The sequence below is a fragment of the Eleutherodactylus coqui genome, chromosome 3 (assembly GCF_035609145.1).
Source record: "Eleutherodactylus coqui strain aEleCoq1 chromosome 3, aEleCoq1.hap1, whole genome shotgun sequence".
In the NCBI taxonomy this organism is placed as follows: domain Eukaryota; kingdom Metazoa; phylum Chordata; class Amphibia; order Anura; family Eleutherodactylidae; genus Eleutherodactylus; species Eleutherodactylus coqui.
The window spans coordinates 85003564-85026763 of record NC_089839.1 but is presented as its reverse complement, the minus strand read 5'-3'; the positions used below and the strand labels follow the sequence as shown (position 1 = coordinate 85026763).

Genomic DNA, 23200 nt, shown 5'->3' with positions numbered 1-23200 from the left:
TGTGATGCCAGTGCAAGCAGAATCGTTGGTTTAAGGGTCCATTTACATGACTGTAGGCGTTTCACGTGTGCCTGTCAGTGCTGTAAAAATGCCTGAACGGCAAAGGACCCGCTGCATATACGCAGAGGCCACGATGCTGTGGGGCCTGGAGAGATATTCCCCTTTCCCTCCTCTTTGCCGGTTCACCTTCTCTCTCCTCCACTCCAGCAATTTGCAATGGGAGGGGGAGGGAGAGGGGCAGAGCTAAGCCCCACCCCCTCTGATTGCAAACAGCAGCAAGAGGTGGAGAAAAGAAGTGGGAGGGAGTTTAGCAGTCACGCTGTTAAACTCCCTCCCACCTCCCTTCTCTGGCAGATGTCATAGGCTCCCATAGGAGTCTATGCAGTTGCCGCCACCGGTGTAGGTACGGCCCTGTGGACTGATGAGTGAAAACCCGGCTGATATATGCTTGTGTGAATAAGCCCTAAGAATGCAATATCAGTCCAAATTTCTCAGCCAGATATTGCACTCGCTCTTGTAAATATAACCCGAGTCTGTACTGTTTGAGGAAGCTGCAATAGAAAGTAGATAACAAAATAAAGACACCGCAGACTATCTATGACTCTGCAAGCTATACACATGTGGTCTGACACCTTCCAAAGATCCCAAAATGTTGTATCGCAGCAAAGTCAGTCCTTACAGAACATGAGATTTACCTTCCCATGTAAAGACTACTCCTTCAGACTTACATAGGTTTCCCCCATGCTGTGCCGATTTTGGCAGCAAACACTACTGGCAGCCATTTTTTGTCAGTGGCTTTCTTTACAGGTTAAAAAGCGGCAGCTAAACTGGTATTAAAGGATCCGACAATGCATTTATTATGTAAGAAGTCGATTTTTTATGCAGTAAATCAGTATTCCGGGAGTATCACACACTTTGTAATTTTAATCCGCTTCTCCTTCAATAAGCAGCTTCCTAAAGTACTGTACATGGAAGGGTTTCTATCTGCAAGTAATCAGAAGTTCTTTGTTTTATAAATGCGGCTTGAAAGACAAGGGAAACCTACGAAGGAAAGCCACGAGTCCGCTGGGACGTGCGAAAATATTTGTGAATTAAGGCAGCAATTAGGATAGAAGTATTTCCTAGCAGAGGTGCCTTCCCACTTACACAAGAGAACATGAGCTGCTCCGTACTAATCGCTGTTTTCTATTAACTGCTAATAACGAGTCGATGTGTCAGTATTCAGGATTTACCAATGTGTATGGAAAGTTCATTATTCTAGTCATCGTATAAAGCTGCTACAATCACCAGTCAGCAAAAAGGATGATTATATGTAAGACCGGTTGCATACGGGCGTATTGTTCCGTGAGCAACATGCGATGCCAATAGCCCATTGGTTTATATTGGGCCTCTCACATACCGGCATGACTATCTTGGCTTGCACTATGCGCACTTACACACTAAGATAGTGTATGAGGATTGTCGATGCGTACTTGCTGCGTGCTCCTTCGTGTGAGCCCAGCCTAAAAATGACAGTTTCATTAATGGAGATTGTGGCTTTCCTCCTAATTGGTAACTAATTTCAAGATGTTACAATACTTACAGCATTCCTATCCTAAGTCTAAAGCTGTCTATATACCTTCAATAGCCATCACCATTTTGTCCCAACTGCTCCATGCACATGAATGTTCGGTTTGGCCAACACCTATGGCAATGGCTTATCTCCTTAAGAAGCTCTAATACACATCTGCCAGTTGACCAGTCCTGCCAAAAATCAGAAGGTTTGGCCAACTTTTTATCTAGTGTGTATAGGGGCCTTGAAGGCTATGGACAAGTGTTTTCGCTTAAATGCATGGATGTTGGGCTGACAAACATTTTTGTAATAGGGTTCCATTAAAAATGTTGCACCGTTTGTTTTCTACAGCTTCTACATATCACTGTATATAGACAATGCAAACTGAGTCTCTATAGGAGATGTCAGTGTAAGACTAAAAGGTGTCAATAGCCCCTTCAGGTGTAGAAGTGCATTTCCCAGTTTGGACCTGTCATTCTCCAACATGTCATAGGTTGGATTGGAAAGCTATCCCCACTAGAACGGTGTCTTCCATCTTGACCTAAATAGACAACGACATTTCTGCTGCTTTTTTCATTACCACCTAAGATATTCCATTGGCATCTAGTGGTACATTGTGTCTATGGGCGATTTGTTCACGTTACACCAATGCATTCGTCTTTATCCACACATAACCTGGAATAGATGAGTGCACGCTCATGGGGATGAGGCAACTGATACATAGGGATCCTGGCCTTAGGGTTCCACTACACAGCAGCAGTTCTCCCCAGCAGTTTGTAGGGGGAGAAAGGAGCAGCGCTGACTGCAGCCGGCAACTAGACTTGCCATAGTGACTGAACTGACAAGTGCAGGTTCCAGCTGCAATCAGCACAGCTCCTCCTGTGTTTCGCAGAGGAGAAACGCTTGTGAAATAAGGAAGAATATACATGAAGAATGCTAGAAGGAAAGAGAATAAAAGTTAGGAAAGACAATGTCAGATATGCAGGAGCATGAAATAGCTAAATAATCTACTGTGGCGCAGAATTCTAACGTGAAAGTCCATGTGGTTACAGCATTGCTCTATTCTATTGATGCGGGTCGCTGTATATCAGAGGACATGTCCCATGATGACTTCACCACCATACTGAGATAGTCTATACTACTGCAGAAGACTTTATTATGTTTTGCATGACAGTTGAGTGATAAGAGAATGTGTACGTACAGTATCATGTCCTTGTTCTAGTAATTAACTGTCCTCGCTCTATCTGATCATCGTTAACCTTTCATATTGCCAACAGCTTCAGATTCAGATGTGGTTGCAAAGACCCACCACAACGGGAGCCACAACATTGAGCACTTGTGATTCACTTACTGTTGAGGTTTATCATTCATCGCTTCAGAGCCTCATGTGGTGCAGATTATTAAATGAGCAGAATGCAGTCCTAAGCTCTCACTCACGACCTGAAGGTTGAGGGTTCAATCCCCGGTTGGTTTAGGTAGCCGACTCAAGGTTGACTCAGCCTTCCATCCTTCTGAGGTCGGTAAAATGAATATCCAGCTTGCTGGGGGATAAAGATGACTCGGGAAGGCAATGGCAAACCAACCTGCAAAAACAGTCTGCCAAGAAAACGTCACCCTAGGAGTCAGTCATGACTCGGTACATTTTTTAACCTTCCACTATGACCTGCATGCAATTACTTACAATGGAATTAAAAGTGCACATGTACTTGTTCCTTAGTGGGCCACAAGCACCCAATGTCTAGCAGTAGTCTTACTACTTGTGCAACTCAATGGAAACAAGCGCATTAACAGAAACTAATACAATTCCTCTTATTTCCAATCTTTTCATCCATCTGTTGCCTTGTTTAAATGCCGAAATTCTCATATGGATATGGACAGAACTGTATCAGTAGAGAAGCACATGGATATATAATGACTTTTTCTTCATAAACCCAGAGATCAACATCAAATCCACACAAACACATCTACGGCTGCACACACTACAGAGACAAAAGCCTATCTGATCTCCAGGCATAAAACAGCAAATACCCTGCTATAAAGTGTGTACTGGAGTATCCGTATATGAAGATGGAACAATGCCTCTACAGTTGGCTTTGGTTTATATTCCTGGGCATTGTTACAAAGCTTGTTAAAAGGTCTGACATTGACTTGCAGGGATGCTGCCTTCCAATAGGTGGTGCTGTAGAGGCATTGTTCCATCTCACCATTTGCATATTTCCCAGAGGAGCATGCATGCATGACCTTGTAAGTCTCCCTAATGAGAAACGATACCTTTCCCAAACCAGGTGTATGAAGAGCATTGCTCCGACTCTGCAGGTCATGTATGACCGCAGCAGTGTAGCAGTCTGGAAGTGATTAGTTCTGTGACCATGCAGTGAAATTGAATCCAGCACTAAATTGTTGGAACTGTAATATCATCACTGTCTAAAATAACATTATGCGCACTCACAAATGAGACAGCTATAGTTTATAGTGTGGCAATGGGAACTACTCCCAGTCGGTCTGCATTAACACAGTCCCAGAGAGAGACTTGCTGCTAAAGCACTAGAGGTGAAACTCTCAATATCCTTTCTGTATTTATACAGTTATTCACTTTTAAATCAGGTTAGGACAAGCCTGGACTGTAAACAGGTCTGCTGGAACACAGAATGATGGGGAAAAGAATTGTATTAGCAAGATGCTTTCATGAAACAGGCCATTACGGCTTGGCACTGGCCATTATTTGAAGCGGGGCGAAACTCATAGGCAGTCTGTGCCCACTGGGAATGCATATCGATTTTTAGCATCATGAACTGTAAGCTAGTGTAAGCCTAGAGTCAACCGAAGCCTCCTGAGCTGTCCTCATAGTACTTTATATGTCTATCTTATACGACAGAAGTGGCAAATGTTCTGGATTATTGGACAGTAATATCAAAGAAAAAAGGAAAATACAATATAAAATGCTGCCACTCTATTTGTGGACCTCATGCATTTTATAGGATATATATATATATATATATATATATATATATATATATATAATTATTTTTTTTTGTAATTTACAAAATTTAGCCAAATTTACAAATTTTCAGCTGTTTGCAAGAAAAGAATCTAACAATCATAATTTATATAGCTCAGCACAAATAATATAAGAGGTGGTCTCTGCAAATTCAACAGAAAATGCCACTTTTAATGACGACTCCAGTCTCAGAATTATTCAACCCATTAAATAGAACCCCTCATAAAAGCACACATTTGCAAATTTGGTGTTGTCTCAAACACACCTGATGCAACTAATCATGGGGTGCATTAGTTGCATCAGGTGTGCTTGAGTTAAAATGCATTACATACCTAGATTCCCTACTGTGTTGTTGTGCTTGATACTTGACTGCAGGTTAGAAATATGACTTAAGGTACTTTTGTATGCAAAAAATACACTAAAACATTTGCGCAAGCAAATACGCAATGCCCACTGCACAAATACTTGATGCAAATGCTTGCTTACGCCCATGTGCCACAGACCTATGGCCGGATTCACATAAGTGTATTTTTGCACATTTTTGTGCCACACTTTTGCGCTATGGGCGTTGTGTATTTCTGTGTACATCACTGTTTTTACTGTACTTTTTACATGCGTAACTGCGCACAAAAAAGTGGTGATCCAAGCCAAACGCAATGGCTAAATTCTTTAATGACTGCCAGATGTGTTCATTTACTGTGCAAAGGCATCGGAAAATATCACAGGTTGCTCTTTTTTGCGTGACACAATTGCGCACGGAAAATCTACACTTATGAGCGAACCCATTGAAACCATTCTATTTTCTGCATATACTCCCACGTGAATATTGCCTACGGCTAACCACGAAGGGAAACTTTCCCATTACATATCTCTTGCTACACGGTGTGCTCTGCAGTAATAATACAATAATATCAACATGATGGAGAAGCCTCCGCTCCATTCTCCTTCGCGTTCCGAAGTGCCACCCCATGAGTAGAAACACACACGCTCTTTATTAAGCTTCTGACGTGCAGAAAATAATCCATCCTTGTTTTCCTCAATATTAACTCGATAAAACCGCGGCGCACGCAGAACAGGAAAGGACAGATATTAAATTAAGGTGAAATAAAAAGCCCCTTGGATGTCTGAGCCCATAATAGCTCCTTAAGCAGCTTGCTGGAGATGGCACATGCAATTCCAAAGCTGAAAAAGTAATAAAATGTTAATCTTAAAACATATAGGATCAAAAAAAAGTATCATTTTCCGGATATACGTCGTTAGAACTGCATTGTAGCAGCAAGTCAATTTTGCAAATTCAATTTCGAGTTGTTCCAATTTGTCCTTTTAGGAATCTCTGGCTTATGGGATTGATAAGTGAGCAATTTATCCTATATGGAGAAATATATTGTCCTTCCATGAGCGGTTGGTAGCGGCGTTATTAGAGGTAGATCTTCTCTAAATGCTAAATTATACGAAGGCCAAATGATACGGTGCTGACCTATATATCTCTCCACTTCAGTGCGCTGGCCTGTTTCAGGGCAATGCAGCACATTTCACAAGATAATGAAGCACAGCATGCATTCAAAAGCATGCCATCAGGCCGGCTCGTGCGCAATTCCCCAAAGAAAACACGGGCACATCATTTATTTAAAAATCTTCTCCTGCGGCAGGAAAGGTGCATATCGATTAAATGGAAATAATTAGAGCGCGAGCCTAAATATCAAAACCCGGAAATTCTCAAGGTCAAGGCTTGCCTTAGCCGGTTCCATCTATTCCTTCGCTCTTGTCTTATCCTATACAATATCTAGACTTGTTCCTAGAGATGACATCTGGAAGAAGCACGGCTATATAGGAAGCTCTGCAATAGTATTATATCCCAGGAAACACAAAAGGCTGGGGAAAGATATAAGCGTCGCACGCTGGATGCCTTCATTAAGTATTTCAGCGCCAGCAGAATCATGACAAGGAATCGTAGCAGAAGAAAATGACATGAATGATTTTTTGGGGCAAAATGTCCTGTGTTTCTAAGTGCACATTTGCTTTCATGTTCTCGTCGGTGGGCATGCTCCAGTAGAGCTGCATGATTTTTCAATTGTGCCTCGCACCACAAGATGTTTTTCTTTTTTTTTTTTCCTCTTTTCTCTTGCAGCTTAATGTCTTCGGAGCATGCTCATTTACATTGCCTCACAGGCATGCTAAGTAGGCCACATTGATCAAAATTTACACAATGTCGCCTCATATTGTACCCAGAGAAGCAAAAAATATAAAATCAGTTCTGAGAGAACAACACTAGAACTGAAGAAATTGCGAATATCAATGGCAAGACAGATTTGACTCACAATATTGTCACTTTTGGGCTAGGCGAAGCAACCAATCTATGTAGCCTTTATATATATATCCCATCTAGGGACTGGTGAGAAACTGTTAGCTATAGACATGGTCCTTCTTAAGTAGGACTTGACATATCCGATGAGTCAGGTAGACAAAGACATAGAGATTGGCTGTTAGACCCTAACTTTTTGGTTTGGGAGTAAAAGATCTTAGGGTGGTTGCACAACTGCGTTAGAATCTCCGGTAGGAGGTTACGACATAGATCCGGCACAAAATATAGGAAGTAAAAGTGCTGCATGTTGCACTTTTTTTCTCCCGGCTAAAAACCGAGCAGCTAAGTGAATGGATGCCATTATAGACAATGGCATTTGTTCGGTGATGTTCAGTTCCATCATGAGATGGAGCAGTTCAGCCAGAGGATTCCCCTTTTAATGAATGGCTGAGTGCTGCCTGTAATTGGCTGAGCGATGTGACCAATTCCAGGCAGTGCTCAGCTGTCATTCAATGGCTGAGCGCTGCCTGTGATTGGCTGAGCGCTCAGCCAATGAGACCAGTGCTTTCTGGGGGCGGGGATTTTTCAATCCCCGGCCTCCAGAACACAAAAGAAGACTGCCGTGCCGGAGAGAAGAGTTGGACGGCTCTACTAGGTGAGTTTTTTTATTTATTTTTTTACAGCTAGGGATGATTTTCAGGGAAGGGTTTCTATTGTAAGCCCTTCCTTGAAAATCATAGCTGCGGCAGTGCCGACCCCATTGAAAGCAATGGGATAGCAGCACCTACTTCTGCCACAGCTGTGACAGCTGTGGCAGAGGACTCCTTCATCCCAGTGGTCCCCGCGGGGATGAAGGAATTCTCTGCCATAGCTTTCACAGTTGTCACAGCTGTGGCAGAAGTCCGCAACGTACTCCCTATGTTTTCAATGAGGCTGGCGCTGCTCATTGAAAACAATGAGCGATACTGCAGAGTTTTCTCTGCGCTGCAAGGCACTCAAATCGCTAGCAAAAATATCGCTAGTGGGCGGGCACTCTTAGGGTTGAGTCTCAAAAATATGTCCAGATGTAAGGGTTGAGTCTCAGAAAACAGTACTAACAGTACTGTACAAAAAAATACTAATAAAGAGTTCCAAGAAAAGCTTGTAAACTATACTGGTGAGGAAATCGTGGATGTGCAAACTACCGTGTTTCCCTAAAATAAGACCTACCCTGATGATAGGCCCTACCCTGATTTTTGGGACGTGGGGGGGGGGCGGAGGGGTTTGAAATAAAAGCCCTCCCACGATAATAAGCCCTAGCTACACTAGATGAAAAAACAATACTCACCTAGCCGGTGGCAACTGGGTCCCTCGCGCTGGTCTCTGCAGTGTAATTCTCACCATTGACAGAGCACTTTTTTTCTAGTAACGAGGCTTTGAGTACTCCACCTCCAGCAAGCAAGTGCTGTGATTGGATCATGAGCGCCATTGCTCAGCCAATCAGAGCTGGCGCTCGACATCACTGAATGGCTGTGATTGGTTCATCGAGCGCCTGCTCTAATTGGCTTAGTAATGGCGCTCATGATCCAATCATAGCACTCGCTTGCTGCAGGCGGGGTACTCAAAGCCCTGTTACCAGAAAGAGAGTGCTCTGTCAACGCTGAGGACACGGCAGCCTGCTGCAGTGCCAGAGAGCAGCTGCCCGCGGCTTAGTGAGTATAAGATAACCCCTGTAAATAAGACACTGTGCCTCTTTTGAGGCAAACATTAATATAAGACCATGTCATATTTTGGGGGGAAACATGGTAGCACTGTCACTGGCTGTTTCCATGGGCCGATAAGTGAACTAAAAACCAAGCGACTGACAAGTGAGCAATTTTTTTCGCCCTGTCGTTGGTCGTGTGTACATGGGGTAACTATTGCCCCAAATCACCATTTCTAGCCATTATTTGGGCGATAATCACCCTGTCTAAGGGCGGCTTCACACGGGCATAAGCATTTTTGCACACGATGCAAAGCTACTTATTTGTGCTATAAGAAAGTCTTTTTTGTGTGCGTAACTGCGTATTTAACTGTACTTTTTGCACACATAGGGGGCGCTCATTTGTGCGCGGTAGATGAACACGCCCCAATTTAAACGGCTATTTAGTCTAATGAGTTCCGGATGTGTTTTTTTTACAGAATTGCGCAGTGTTTCTTTTATCCTTTGCGTATTGTGTGTGCATTTGAGCACCAAAGGTCCCCATAAAAGTTAATGGGGAGATGTGCAAATGCAGACAGATAGAGCGTGTTCTATTTTCTTTTTGCAAGCTAGAAATGCACAAAATCGTAAAATGTGTAAGAACTCATTGGCATCCATGGCTTCTATTCTCTGCATATTGCGCAAATGCGCCCCTGTGAAGCCACTCTTACTGATCAAGACGACGACCGTTGACGGCATCAGTGAACCTGTGAATACAATATGAGGTGGAGCTGAATTACTACGACTCATGTACTATATACAGGCCGGTCTCTTACGGAAGTCACTACTGTAATCTGGTCAGGTCTCCATGAAGGCGCGTTAACCGGAGGTAACATATAGCAAACACTGCCATGTACAAGAAATCAGACAAGAAGCGTGACGAAGGACATGCAGCAACAAATTACCATGTTTGCATCTGATAATCACGTCAGACAGAAGAGAGAATCCAAGTGACGAGGCGCTTTGTGCAGGAGGTACACCAACCAACGGGCTGTCATTTTCATATTTTCTGCGTTCGCGTTTACTGACTCATGAAAGCATCTGTATCTCGTCTCGTTCTGCTCTACCGGAAAGTTCACAGATAGCTGCAGGAAACTAAAGGAGCGCTCGGCTATCAATCCCTGACGTAAAATGATCAAATCCTATAATGCCATCACCCGCCGCCGACGTAACAGGTACCTGATGCTAAACTATTGGCTAAACCGAAAAGACCTTTTTAGCCCCCCTCTGTGCACTCTCCAATACGAAAGCCTCAGGCCGGTATTACATGGGCGTAAACATACTTATGTGCACAATTGCGCCATGAACTTGCACAATAGGCATTGTGTATTTGCTCATGCATGTGCGAGTTTATTGGGTTCTATTCACAGCATATTCCACGTGCAAAATTTTTCATGCTTCAGGGCGCCCACCCACTGGCGTTTGCGATTTTCGTGCGTGAAAAATGCGGTGTTTTTGCGGCTTTTCCATTAATTTCCATTGACTTTCATGGGTGCATTAGGAGAAAAATAAGGACACATATGCAACTGACAGTTCCTATGTTAAAAAACACAACGCAACGCAAAAAAAAACGCCAGTGGACAGGAGTACATTCAATTCTAATTGCTCTTGAGAAAAAACGCAAAACGCAAAGAAAAAAAAATCGCCAGTGGGTGGGCGCCCTAACCCTTTCCAATCCACTGTCTGACGTCTGAAGACATTATGTGCAGGAAAATAGAGCACGCTCGATTTGGTTTTTTTTGTGCAACCGAAAGGCATACGCAATATAGGCGCTTCTGAACAAACTCATTAAAATCGATGGGTTGTATTTTCTGCATATTGCACGCGCAAAATTGTTGTGCACAGATACATGCGTAAATACGTTGATGCAATATGCAGTGAAAAGAAGCCATTGATTTCACAATGGGGAACGCTATGTAAAAAAATATGCAGCATATTCTACTTTCCTGCGCATGAAAATAGCATTTATTGAACTAATTAACTTAATTGGCCATTGCAATCAATGGAAGCATGCTTGCATGTTTTTTTGCATGTGCAAATGTGCCTGACTTGCCCACGCAAATAATACAGTAAAATAAGCACAGGCATGCAAAAAAACAGAACGCCCATCACGCAAATGTGCACATAAATGCGCTTACACCAATGTGGCACCAGCCTTAAAGGGCTACTCTAACTTCAGACTACGGTATGCATGGGGTATGTACATGCCGCTCCACAGCGCTTACCTAATACATTGCAGTTTCTTTCTGGCTTGCTTCTGTGATTTTAAGCCACAAATTGATATCATGTGGCCGAACTGTTTATTTCCAACTTCCCAGGATACAACTCCGGTCATCTGTGATCTCCGCAATGATACAGTTGTGCCTAGAGGGGATCGGCGTGTTGTAACCCCGGACAACACTAATAAACATCTCTGTCTGATGATGTCATTTCATGGCTTTAAAAATCACATATGGAACGAGGAGAAAAGTTGTGTAAAAAGTAAAAAGGAAAACATAAACAAACCAAAAAGAGAGGTTGTCTAAACAAAGATAACATTATAAGTCCTCCCAAGCCATCATGTCACTCCACATTGTCCTGAATGGCAGGACATGGGCGCAACTTGGCAGTCAGGAGCCCCCTTTCTGTCATAAGCATCACATAGGTCAAATAAGTGCTTTTCGGTTTATGGCTCTTCACAGATTAACCCTTTCCAATTCACTGTCTGATGTCTGAAGACATTCTGATTGAAGCCTGTACAGCTCCGTTGTCCGAAGACTTCCGGCAGGGTATTCTTACTGGCCGCTCTGTTGTCAGGGGCCTCTCCAGCATGTCCCATACCGCAGTACTGGCTCTAGCCAGCAGATGGCGCCATTGTATAATGGCGGAAAGAGAAAGCCCCCTAGGAAAACCTGAATCCAAAATTGGATTGCCAAGGGTTAAAGGGGCTATCCAGAAATAAGACTTCATCACTGTATAACAAAAGATGTATGATGCAACTATGTAACATACTTTACGTTTCAGTTCCTCACCATCCTCCAGATTTCTGCATGTGGTCAGTGTCACCTTTTCCTAATCCCTGATCATGTTCTACTGACACACGGGCACAGCCCATTAGAAGAAGCAACTGTGACGAACCCTGCACGAGTGTCAGCAGTGCAAGATCAAGTCTCTGGGAGTGAACAAGAATGTTTCCATTCACAGACAGCAAGCAGACATGTTAATAGTGGTAAGTAATGAAATGACAAGGTATATTAGAAAGTTGCATAAAGTTTCTTTATACTACGATTTGACTTTATTTACATAACACAGAAAAAACTAGAAGGGATAACTCAATTTTTTGAAAAAAATATCAGTTTTTCTTTTTAAAAAATCCTTTAAATGGACGCTGACTTTTAAAATAACTCGCATGTATATGATCACGTGTGACAATTAGCACAATTGCTATGTACTTTACCTAAAATAATGTTTTTGTGCTGAAACGTCACTAAAACGTGCCGTGTCTCTTCCCCTACCTTGCTATCCACTGTCCTCAATTGATTGACAGGAGACATTAGAACAGGGGTGGGGAAGGGGGATGAGTCATGGTGTTCATTGTAATGTAGAGAGAGGAGGAGTAGGAGGAAGAAAAAGACTTATATAGATGATACCTGCAAGCAAATAGTAAGTCACTCTTTATTGTGTTTTAGCTACAAAAATCACATCTCCACTGCTCACTCTTGTTGTACTATATCCTGCAACATGATTTTATGTCTGTGTGTGTGTTGCAGAAATTTAGAGAGTAGGATCTACAGTTCTCTGTGTACAGTCTATAGAACACAGCACAGCATCATAGCTCCTCCCACCAGTCCTGAGAGGATTGACAACCAGATGTACACCCTACAGGGAACAAATGGGGAAAATAGAGTATACAGGTCATGTAATGGTTCGATAGTGTGTTATTCCTCATGTAAAGCCACATGGCAGCTTATTCTGAAAAGTCTGGTACTCTTTAAATGAATCCAGGTGACAGATAAGAGTATGATAATACAACTCCATCTATCATGACTGCTGTGGCTAACTGAACTCTATGGTTGAGTTTCCTCAAAGTTCTGCTGTGTGCAATAAATATATGGAGTTTCAGCAAATCTCAAAGAAACTATAGCAACCACAGCAGGTGGTAATGGAAAAAGACGTGAATCTACTCTGCTTTTCTATAACAGTATTTTATTATCTGCAAATTTAGAAAAATCAGCTGATGGAAATTCTAACAACACTTTTCCGAGTGTGTCATTGTTGTTCTTAAGTTTCTGTATGTATTCTGTGGGCTGGAAAGGCTCAATAGAAAATGTGCCATTGCAAAGGTAAAGTATCAGTATAATTATAAGTATCAGCTGACAAATGTGCCCACTAGCCAATCAACAGATAGTCTTCCTTGAGGATGTAATTGGCAGTGAGGATATGTTGATAAGAATGCTTGGCTTGGGCATGGTCCCAATCTACTGGGGTATCACTCTCATAACTATACCTAATTTCTATGTGCCTCTTGGCATATGTGAGCTCTAAAGTCCAATGAGGTACTCTCCCGGTGTGGTCATAAAAATTATAGACCAGTTAGGATGAGTTCATGTCACATTTGGGCGCAAGACTCATTGGTTAAATATTCTGCCTTTACAGTTGCATACATCTGCCATGGATTTCCATTAGTCTGTCCATCAAGCTAATTCAATGGCATATACACCCAGCCCAAACATGGTGTGAAGATCCTAACCTTAAAGAGGTTTTCCAGGCAGGGTTGGCTGTCAATGCTGGGTTACATTGGGGTCAGGGTGGAAACCGCTACTCCGACCCATGTCTAGTGGTCGGCGCTCGTAATTGCAGGTGCAGCTCCCAGTGAAATCAATGGGACCCTACCAATTACAAGCATGGCTCCCATTGATTTCAATTAGAAGTGTCTCCACTACACAGGGGCCGGAGCAGTGGCTTCTGGATGTTGTCATAAGCAGATAGGAGGAAGTCCCGATGCAGGATTCACTCCTTTTGAAATCAATGGGAGAGCCGCTGTGCTATGGCACTTCCTGCTTCTCTGCTGGTCATAATGTTACATCCAGTCCTGACCAGCAGAGAAGTAGAAAAATGCCACAATACAGTAAATCAATAATAGTATAGTATTAAAGGGATTGACTGCGTTATCATTTTTATTAAATTGTTCTTCGTGCCTGCAAATTCCAGATGAATTAGAATAAGAGTCCAAAAATCTTATATTGACCTCTCCCGGCTCCCCACATGTCCAGTGCTAGCAGCTTTGAACTTCCCTATGCAAAGGTTAAACAGAAAGGTGCTCTATAGTTCAGAGGGATCCAACAATGAAGTACATTAAATAAAGGGTTAGGAAAATTGGTATCTCCAATGGTTGGACAAAGGCACAACTCTATAAAAGCGCAAAAATGGTCCAGTGGCAGCCAGTATCCATGGAACAATAGGGAGGCCAAACAGGGATTACCAGAAGAGAAAAATGATCCAAGTACGCTGAAGAGGACTTGTCAATCAGTAGATCAGCAACACTTTATTGAAGTTAGGCAACACGTTTCTGTGCTGGACCAGCCAGTTGAAGGTGTCGGTACGGCACAGAAATGCGCTACCTAACTTCAGTGTTGTTGATCTACTGATTGACTGATCTTCCTCTTCAACATGCCTGGATTCAATCTCTCCCATGGAGGTTGCAGTCACCCTGTACATGAGACGTCTTTGGCTGGGGCAGCCAATTGCATACATCAGCTTTTTGACATTGAGCTCTGTGATTGGCTGCAATAGCCTGTTGATGTTCCGTACACAGGCTGGCTGCAGTCTGTCAGCATGATGTCACTGGTGAGACTGGAGCTGAGGGGAGCCGGGAGAGAGGAGTATAGAATCTTTTATTATTTCCAGGCATGAAAAGTATCCTTAAAAAAAAAAAGTCAAAAATCCCTTTAATAGTGTTTATAGTGTCACCTCATAGTAATAGTGCCTCCAAATGTTGACCATTAGTAACATTGCCCCATGATGCGGCCCCTTATAGAAATGCACCAAAATCTTGCCCCTTTTAATAATAGTGCCCACAAATGTGGCTCCCTTACTATTAGTAAATGTGGCCCCTTCAGTAACAGTGCCTGTGAAACGTGGTCCCTTTAGTAAGTGTCCCATTGCAACAGTGCCTCCAAAAGTAGCCCTTCTAATAACAGTGCCTCCAAATATGGCCTCTTACTTCACATAGGTCCTCTGGCCTCCCAGTCGTGCTATCAGCATGTATCCACTTGTCACCACTGACCGCTCAGATATAACCTAGCAGCTTCAGAGCTTGTTTCCGCCTCACCTACATCTCCACTGCTCATTCACCTAACCCAGAAGTGTCAGAGCCTAATTCCTCGTCTGTGTTTCTGGACTGAACACTGGAGACATAGAAGATCAAGTGGGCGCTAATGCTGTAGGGTTGTGTCTGAATAGCGGTGAGCACTGAAGACGAAGCGGAGGCGGAAATGGGCTTTGAAGTTGCTGGGTTGTGTTTGAGTGGCGGTGGTGACAGTGAATTCATGCTGATACCACCGCTGGATGGCCATAGGACCAATCGTATAGAACATGCAGAGGATATCATATGGTGGTGGTGGGGCCTGTGGGTTCCCCTAGCTTACGGCCTAGTCGCGATTGTGACCCCTGTGACCTCTTTAGCTACTCCACTGGATGACCTATAGGTCATCAGTGAAGAAATGGGCCGCAGCGCTCATGACTGTCACTCAAGTCAGGGAAAATTCTGTAGGCCCCAGCAGCGGTGAAATCTTTCAACTTATCCTACAGTATTTGGAGCCGTGTGTATGCCGCAGTAAGCACATTGTAGTGTAAGAAGTTTATGTCATTCTGCTTGGTCTTCTTCTTAGGTCCCTATGTATATATAGTACAGCAGTGTGCAAAATAATAGTTTTTCTAAAAACTTGCATAGACATTCTGTGTCTAAATAGGTCCGTGCTCATATCTATTCACTACCAGACGGAGCATCTTAGGGTTTGCAAAATAGTTTGATCATTAAACTATAAAATAGGTTTTTAGCGGCTCACTTTGTAAGTAGAGTTTTGGCATTTTTAATCTTGGCCCGCACCTACTGCCAAATTGTGCAGGCCTCACTTACAGTATTGCTACACGGCTGTTGACTCATTTACCTGAAGTATAATGAATATGTAGCAGAACATGATCTGCTATACCACACTGCACTAATAGCTGACTGTCCTTATTAACTCAAACAGATATGAGCAATAAAAATGTGTAGCAAGTGTGGCTACTTTGCTCCATTTACTAGTCCAATGTCTTACTCCATGTACAAAACAGCAGCAGACTGCATAATATGCAATAAAATCAAAATGGACATATGAGATATAAAGGCAAATGTTCTGATGGTTGTCACTCTCATTCTTATCTTCCTGCCTGGTAAATATTAGCAGAGCTATATATCACCGTCTGTTGCGAATCATAATTGACTGTGACACTGAACAATAACATTCCCAATTACGCGCTTTATGCAAGATGCTTATTCCAGCTATTTGAGTTCTATAATACCGTCAAATTATATAATGTAATAGCATTATCGTCAAGTAACCCTTTAAAGGCATTGCACAGAACCAAAAATCATGGCTGCTTTTTTCCCGAAGCAGCGCCATACACGTACATAGGTTGTCTATGGTATTGCAGCTCAGCTCCTTTTAATTGAAAGCGGCACACCATCTGTATACAAGTGTGACGCTGTTTTGGGAAGTAAGCAGCCATGCTTTTCTAACTTGCTACAAATTTAAACACTTTTTGATAGCACAGTGGATTTCGGCAAACGGTAACCAATAGTTAAAATTTGTACAGTTTGTTGAGAGGGCCCCTAAAGCTATACAAGACTTAAAAGCCCAACAATCTAAAATGCATCAGCACAAATTCCAGCACAAGAAAGTGTCTTGTCATTTTAGATATTAAATATTAAGCAAACCCATTAGACTTCTTGCTGCACAATATTCTGACTTTAAAAAAACGTGTAGAAGTTGCTGCTCCAATTCCACCAGGTTTCACATCTGAATCAGAACTTCTGGTTGGAGGTTCCATCACAGATCTGGCTCAGAATACCGGAAGAAAAAGCGCTGCATGCATCTCTTTTTCTTCCACTGAAAAGCCGGGCAGCTGGGCAGAAAGCGGGTGGACCCCAATTTAGTCAATGAGGTCCATCCAGCACTGTTTGGTTCCATCCACAGACGTAGGTATTTGGGTGAGGATTCCACTTTCCTGCTGCCAAAACGGAGCAGGAGAGCGGCACCCCGGGCGCAGATGTGAAACCACCCTGATACTGCTTTTATTCTGGGTGTAAACACAATCTGAAATATATTAGAAGGCATCAACTAATACGCTAGTCAACAATCCCCTTAGAATAGAGCATTAAGTTGGCCATAAACATTTGAGGAATGTCCAAAACTGCCTATTTCAATCAATGCCATCAGTCAAAAGTGTATGTGGGCAATCAAAATCCTCCGACTTCCACTACCATGAAAAAAAAGGATTCTAACGTTCTCATATCTTTGTTATCCGTGATCGTGGTAGAACGCAATTTAAACGTCTATGGTTATGGGGCAGTCAGGAGAGATAACAATCTCATTGCGTATAGTCTACATCTTGATGGTTCCTTATGACAAATCTCTTTTTAACAAATATTTTTTTTAAAGGTGCATTCACTGTATATGACCACATGTAAATTGAAATAAACTGATTATAGTACTACTTTAGAGTTGCACTACAAAGTCAAGGTAAAGGAGAACTTTACATATTGTACTTACACAATCTCATCATTTTGGAACTCCAGTTGTCCACACGTATCTTCGAAGTCTTCGCCACCACCTCTTGCTGTGCCCTCAACAGTTTTGTAGGGTACAATAACAGTTCCTCGAGCGCCAGAGGTTCTCAGAACCTTCACTTCCATGGTGCCAACGCTCTCACTTACATGGGTAACTTGCTCCTCAAAGGTAAAGATACCAGCATGATCATCATCAAAGATGGTAACTGTGGCTGTTGAGGGTGATCCAAGACAAGCGAGTGATGTTACATGATTTGACTCAAAATTTACTTCTGTGTTTTCAGAGTTAACTCGAATATTGCTAAGATGGACTAGAAAGTTTTCATCTTCTTCAAAGATGTCATCATCGATGATGCCAACCCTAATCTCTTTCTGGGTCTCGCCAGGCTTGAAAACAACTGTTCCTTCAGTAAATTCATAATCTGAACCAGCATTTGCCGTGCCATCTTCTGTTCTGAAGTCTACAAAGACTGTGTTGTTTAAATCACCGCCTCGACGAGCAATTGTGAGTGCCACTGTTCCGCAGTTCTCTAGGCACTGGTATGTTACTTGCTCAAAGAAAATCTTGCTGACTGGATCGTTTTCTATAATTTCGGTATTAACCTCATGCATACTGACAGCTTTCCTTGCTTGATCTGCTGCATGCCTTTTTAAAATATTGCCAGCACCAGTCATCAAACGTGTAGCTTGGATGCGATAAAATGCTCTGCTTTTTTGCTGCTGGCTTAAAACTTGATAGTTAGCCAGCTCAATCAACTGTTCCATTTCTTTGTCAGGGTGTTTTTGTTTCAGTTCCTTCAAAATCCTAGCCATATCTCTTCTTGCCTCCTCATCATCGTGGTCCTTTTCATCAACTTCAAGCACTAAAGAGCCGTCAATGAAGTTTTCTGTGTGGGAGTTGAGAGCCTTACCATCCATCTCAATATCAGCTTTGGAGGATGGTCTGTCTCCTTCCGTTTCAATGATCATTCCCCTCTGCTTTCCTGCCCGGTACCTCTTATAGACGTATTTGTAAAACAACAACCTCCTGTCTGCAACCCAAGCAAACACAACACAAATTGGAAAAAAGAAAAAAGTGAGTAAACTTTCCCAGACTTCAACAACACCGGGTGAAAAAACAGACAAGATCATATATAGCCAAGTATAGGCAAATATGCTCCAGGCTGCGGTGACAAAGAAAACTCTAAGATGTTTAATCCTTCTGGTTTCTCCATCAGGTACCACATAGACGCAAAGGGCAATAATGATGAACATATTGAATGCAGCACTGCCTACAATCGTGCTAGGACCAAGGTCTCCAGCTTGAAAGTTATGGCCACATACTTCAATCACAGAAAGAAGAATTTCAGGAGCAGACGAGCCAAGAGCCATAAGGGTTAAGTTGGATACAGTCTCGTTCCATATCCTCACCGTTGTCCTTGTAGTTTCACCATTTGGTTTTTTGATGGTTATCTCTTTTTCTTGAGATGTAATTACTTCAATGGAGGACATAAAACGATCGGCTATGATCGACACACCTAGGAACATGTAGACCATAGCCACAAAATATACCGTAGCTCTTGCAATTTTATCACCATACGAAGGGTTTTGTGGCTCCCACACTGGTAAGATGACCCCTTCTTTACAATAATAGGAACCAGTGCAAGGATCTTGTCCACTTTCATTTCCAGGAGTAGGGGTTGTTTCGCCATATATAGTTCCCACATGGCACAATAGAGGCACAAAAACAAGTAGATAAAATCCAGGGGGGAAGATATATACTTTCCTCGTTCCCAACATGATTATGGCTATATGAGGAAAACTTCCAATTTATGCCAAGCAATCTGAAATGACAAGAAAAACAACGTGTTAGGTTGCATCATGACTGACGTATTCAGACATTAACACAAGTATAAACTAAACCAGTGTTCTCCAACTCCAGTCCTCAGGACCGGCAACAGCTCATGTTTTCAGGACTTCCTCAGTGTTGTACAGGTGATGTAATTATGGTCAGTGCCTCAGACATTTCCACAGGTGTTCTTACTATAGGATATCCTGAAACCATGACCTGTTGGTGGTCCTTGAGGACTGGAGTTTGGGACCCCTGAGCTAAACAACCTGGCTTTTAATAAAATGAGCTTCATTGCAATTTTCCACATTAACTTCTAGAGGTATAATTGCTGATACGTTTTTATCTTAAACTTTCATCTTCACCTGTTACGTTGAGTAGGAAGTGCAATCTGTAGCCACCATGTAGGCAAATTGATATATACCGTAGTTTTGTGAAAAAAGTTTCATTATAACTTGCAATTTATTCCTTTTTTACCTCTTCTCACTCTAAGCATAGGAGTCCAGGGGGTGGTCCTATCAGTGATTGACAGATATCTCATCTACACTAGAGATGAGCGAGCACGCTCGTTAAGGCGCCCCCCGCTGCCCCCTGCCGCCCCCCGAATCTGCTCGGACCAGTAAGCAGTTACTCGAGAAGAGCGATGCCCGCTCAGGTAACTGCTTTAACTGAGCGTGCTCGCTCATCTCTAATCTACACTCATAGGGGGAAGGCTATGAGTCACTGATTAAGATGACCCACTAGACTCCTAAACTGAGAATGAATTGAGGTTTTAAAACAAAAAATGACTAGTCCTCCTGAATCTTTTTTCTACAAATATATGTAGAGTAAGGCCAATCTCACACAGGTCGTCTGCTACAGAGTTTAGCACGGCGTTTTGAAAGGCCGCGCTATGCACTCTGAAACGCCTCCACTGATTTCAATGGGGTTTCTCAGATAAGCATTCTAATGCAGAGTTTCTAATGCCGCCATTTTCAAAAGCTATCTACTCTATTATAGTGCGTTTCAGCACTTTTTAACGCACATCATCATCCATCGAAAACGCTTTAAAACGTGGCATTTGAACAGACGCCAGTGTGAGCGTGGCCTAAGTCTCCGTTCAGATTGGTAAAAGGGAGTGTCTGAAGCATGGGACCTCCTCTATGATATCCATATGCATTAATAAGGCATATAATCAGAGGTTGTCATTATGAGACAACTCGTTTAACAGTTGATTTCCAAACTTATGCCGGTCTCACGGGTGTATTGTCATCGTAAGTCATCTTCAATTTCTCCACGTGCAACACACACAGTGCCAATAGCCCATTTATTTGTATTGGGCCACTCAAACCTGCAATTATTCACGGCACGCTCTATCTTGGCATGTATTACGTGCACATATACGCCAAGATAGTGTACAGAGATTCGCGGCATGCAACCAGCACTTTCTGCATGCTCATGCACAAGAGGAAGGCGCACGGCTCGCTGGCATACAAAGTCTTGTGAGTCCGGCCTTAAAGCAGATATGTCATTACTCTATGATGTCCTGCTTAACAGAGGCACAGTATCAGTACAGGCCGACTCCCCTATTATCCCTAATACTGTAAAAGAATACTGCAGACTATTTACACGGGGTGCCCTTCATATGTCTCGCCCCCAACTCACTCAACAGTGATGGATGGTTGCTGTTTCGGCATATATACATCGCAACTCATTCACTGCAGGGGGAGTGGAGAGGTGAGCTCCATGCCATACTGAAGAGTATAGCTCAATGCCATACTGCAATATATATAAAATAGCATGCGCCTCTTCATACATTAGGCGCATCAAGCATTGCCGGGGATTATAGGAAGACCAGCCTTTGAAAATGCAGTCTTAGTAAATTCCCCCATGGTTATTTTATTCAACCAATTTATTAATTAAGCAAACCTGAGCCATGTTGTAGTCTAATTTCTAATAGAATAAGTGTTAGAAAGTGTATTACATTAATAGACAGCAAACTGTTCATACCGACATAAGAAAAGTACTCTAGTATCTCCCTCTGTGCGCTCATCATGAGAAATGATCAAGTTATCAACCACAATTAAATCTTGTGGTTAGGGAAAACGTCACTGGTAGAAAATGATCATGTACTGCGTTCAGCAACATAATATTAACATAGAAACAAAAAAACTGTCTATTTTTTTCTGTCCTATTTTTTCTATTTTCTGTATTTACAGGGGTTGGCCAAAAATATGGAAAAACCATACAAAATGCATGCCTTAAGTTACATGGGATTATAAATCCTATTTCAATAAGACATGTAGAGAGTGAGACCGATTTTAAATGGAGGTAATATGACACAGATGCTGCAGGGCAGAAGTGAACATCAGCTCGAGCAACGAAGTTCCATTGGTCAGGGGTTTGAGACACTCAGCTGCTGTTACCAGCTGACTCCCAAAACCAGCCAGAGCTTGGCAAGAGGTGAAGCAAAAACATAAATTTGACAGGAAAGCTCTCAGCCAAGCAAGGGTCAACAGGGCAGCTCAGTGCTAATGAATAAAATCCCATGAAATTTGTATGGTGTTTCCATATTTTTGTCCACCGCCTGTATATGGATAGTCATCTTTGTATGGAATGCCGCTGAGCTGTGAAGAACATTTAGAGATATGCTGGTGATCGCATAAAAGTTTTAAAAAGTTTTTAAAAAGTTAAAGTTTCATCTCCCCTCACAGACCAGGTCCGTGAGGGGAGTTGAAACTATTCACCTTCGGCCTCCGCAATACCCCGCGGCAATCGGGTCCTGCAAGGACCTGCTGCCGGTCTCTGTGCGTGTGCTCCAGTGGCAAAATGTCTGGTGCATGCGCAGAAGGCCAGGGAAACCGAGAAATTTATAATCTCCTTGCTCCCGGCTATCAATGGATAACGATGATCATGTAAAGTATAAAAACGTTTAAAAAGTTAAAGTTTCACCTCTCCTCACATATCGTATCCATGAGGGGAGATAAAATGACTTACCCAAAGCCCCCAGATCTGTCATGTGACTGTATCTTTATCCGCTTTCACCAGCAAAATGGCGGACGAATGCACAAAAGCCGAGAATTATTCAGGAAATTTAAAATATCCCTGCTTCTGGCTACCAAAGGTAGCCGAGAGCCTGGCAATTTACAGGAGGTGTGGTCCCTGGTCACGTGGTCATTGGATAACGGCGATCATGTAAAAGTTAAAAAAAAGTTAAAGTTTCACCTTCCCTCATGGATTCGATCCTTGAGGCGAGGTGAAATTTTTTACCCCGACATGATCATCCTTCATGCACCTATCCCAGCTTCTGTGCCAGCAAAATGATGGACACAAGTGTAGAATCATAGAATGGTAGAGTTGGAAGGGACCTCCAGGGTCATCTCGTCCAACCCCCTGCTCAGTGTAGGATTCATTAAATCATCCCAGACAGATATTTGTCCAGCCTTTGTTTGAACACTTCCATTGAAGCAGAACTCACCACCTACTATGGTAACCTGTTCCACTCATTGATCACCCTCACTGTCAGAATTTTTTTTCTAATATCTAGTTTCTGTCTCCTTCCTTTCAGTTTTATACCATTGCTTCTAGTCTTCCCTTGTGCAAATGAGAATAGGGCTGATCCCTCTGCACTGTGACAGCCCATCAGATATTTGTAGACAGCTATTAAGTCTGCTCTCAGCCTTCTTTTTTGCAAGCTAAACACTTCCAGATCCTTTAACCGTTTCTCATAGGACATGATTTGCAGACCGCTCACCATCTTGGTAACTCTTCTCTGAACTTGCTCCAGTTTGTCTATGTCTTTTTTAAAGTGGCGTGCCCAGAACTGGACATATTATTCCAGATGAAGTCTGACTAAGGAAGAGTAGAGTGGAATAATTACCTCATGTGATCTAGACTCTATGCTTCTCTTAATACATCGCATAATTGTGTTTGCCTTTTTGGCTGTTGCATCACATTGTTGACTCATGTTCAGTCTACTATCTATTAGTATACCTGTCTTTTCCACATGTAC

General features: G+C 42.6%; 1 protein-coding gene across 2 annotated transcripts in view; it reads right to left on the bottom strand.

The window, feature by feature from the left end:
• Positions 1 to 23200, bottom strand: part of SLC8A1 (solute carrier family 8 member A1) — a 333579-nt gene that overhangs the window by 289134 nt on the left and 21245 nt on the right. For both annotated transcript variants that reach the window (XM_066595820.1, XM_066595821.1), the window contains exon 2: positions 17365 to 19204. In XM_066595820.1, the coding sequence (XP_066451917.1) occupies positions 17365 to 19160 (1796 nt within the window). In that variant the 5' untranslated portion in view covers positions 19161 to 19204. The remainder of the gene's footprint in view (positions 1 to 17364; positions 19205 to 23200) is intronic.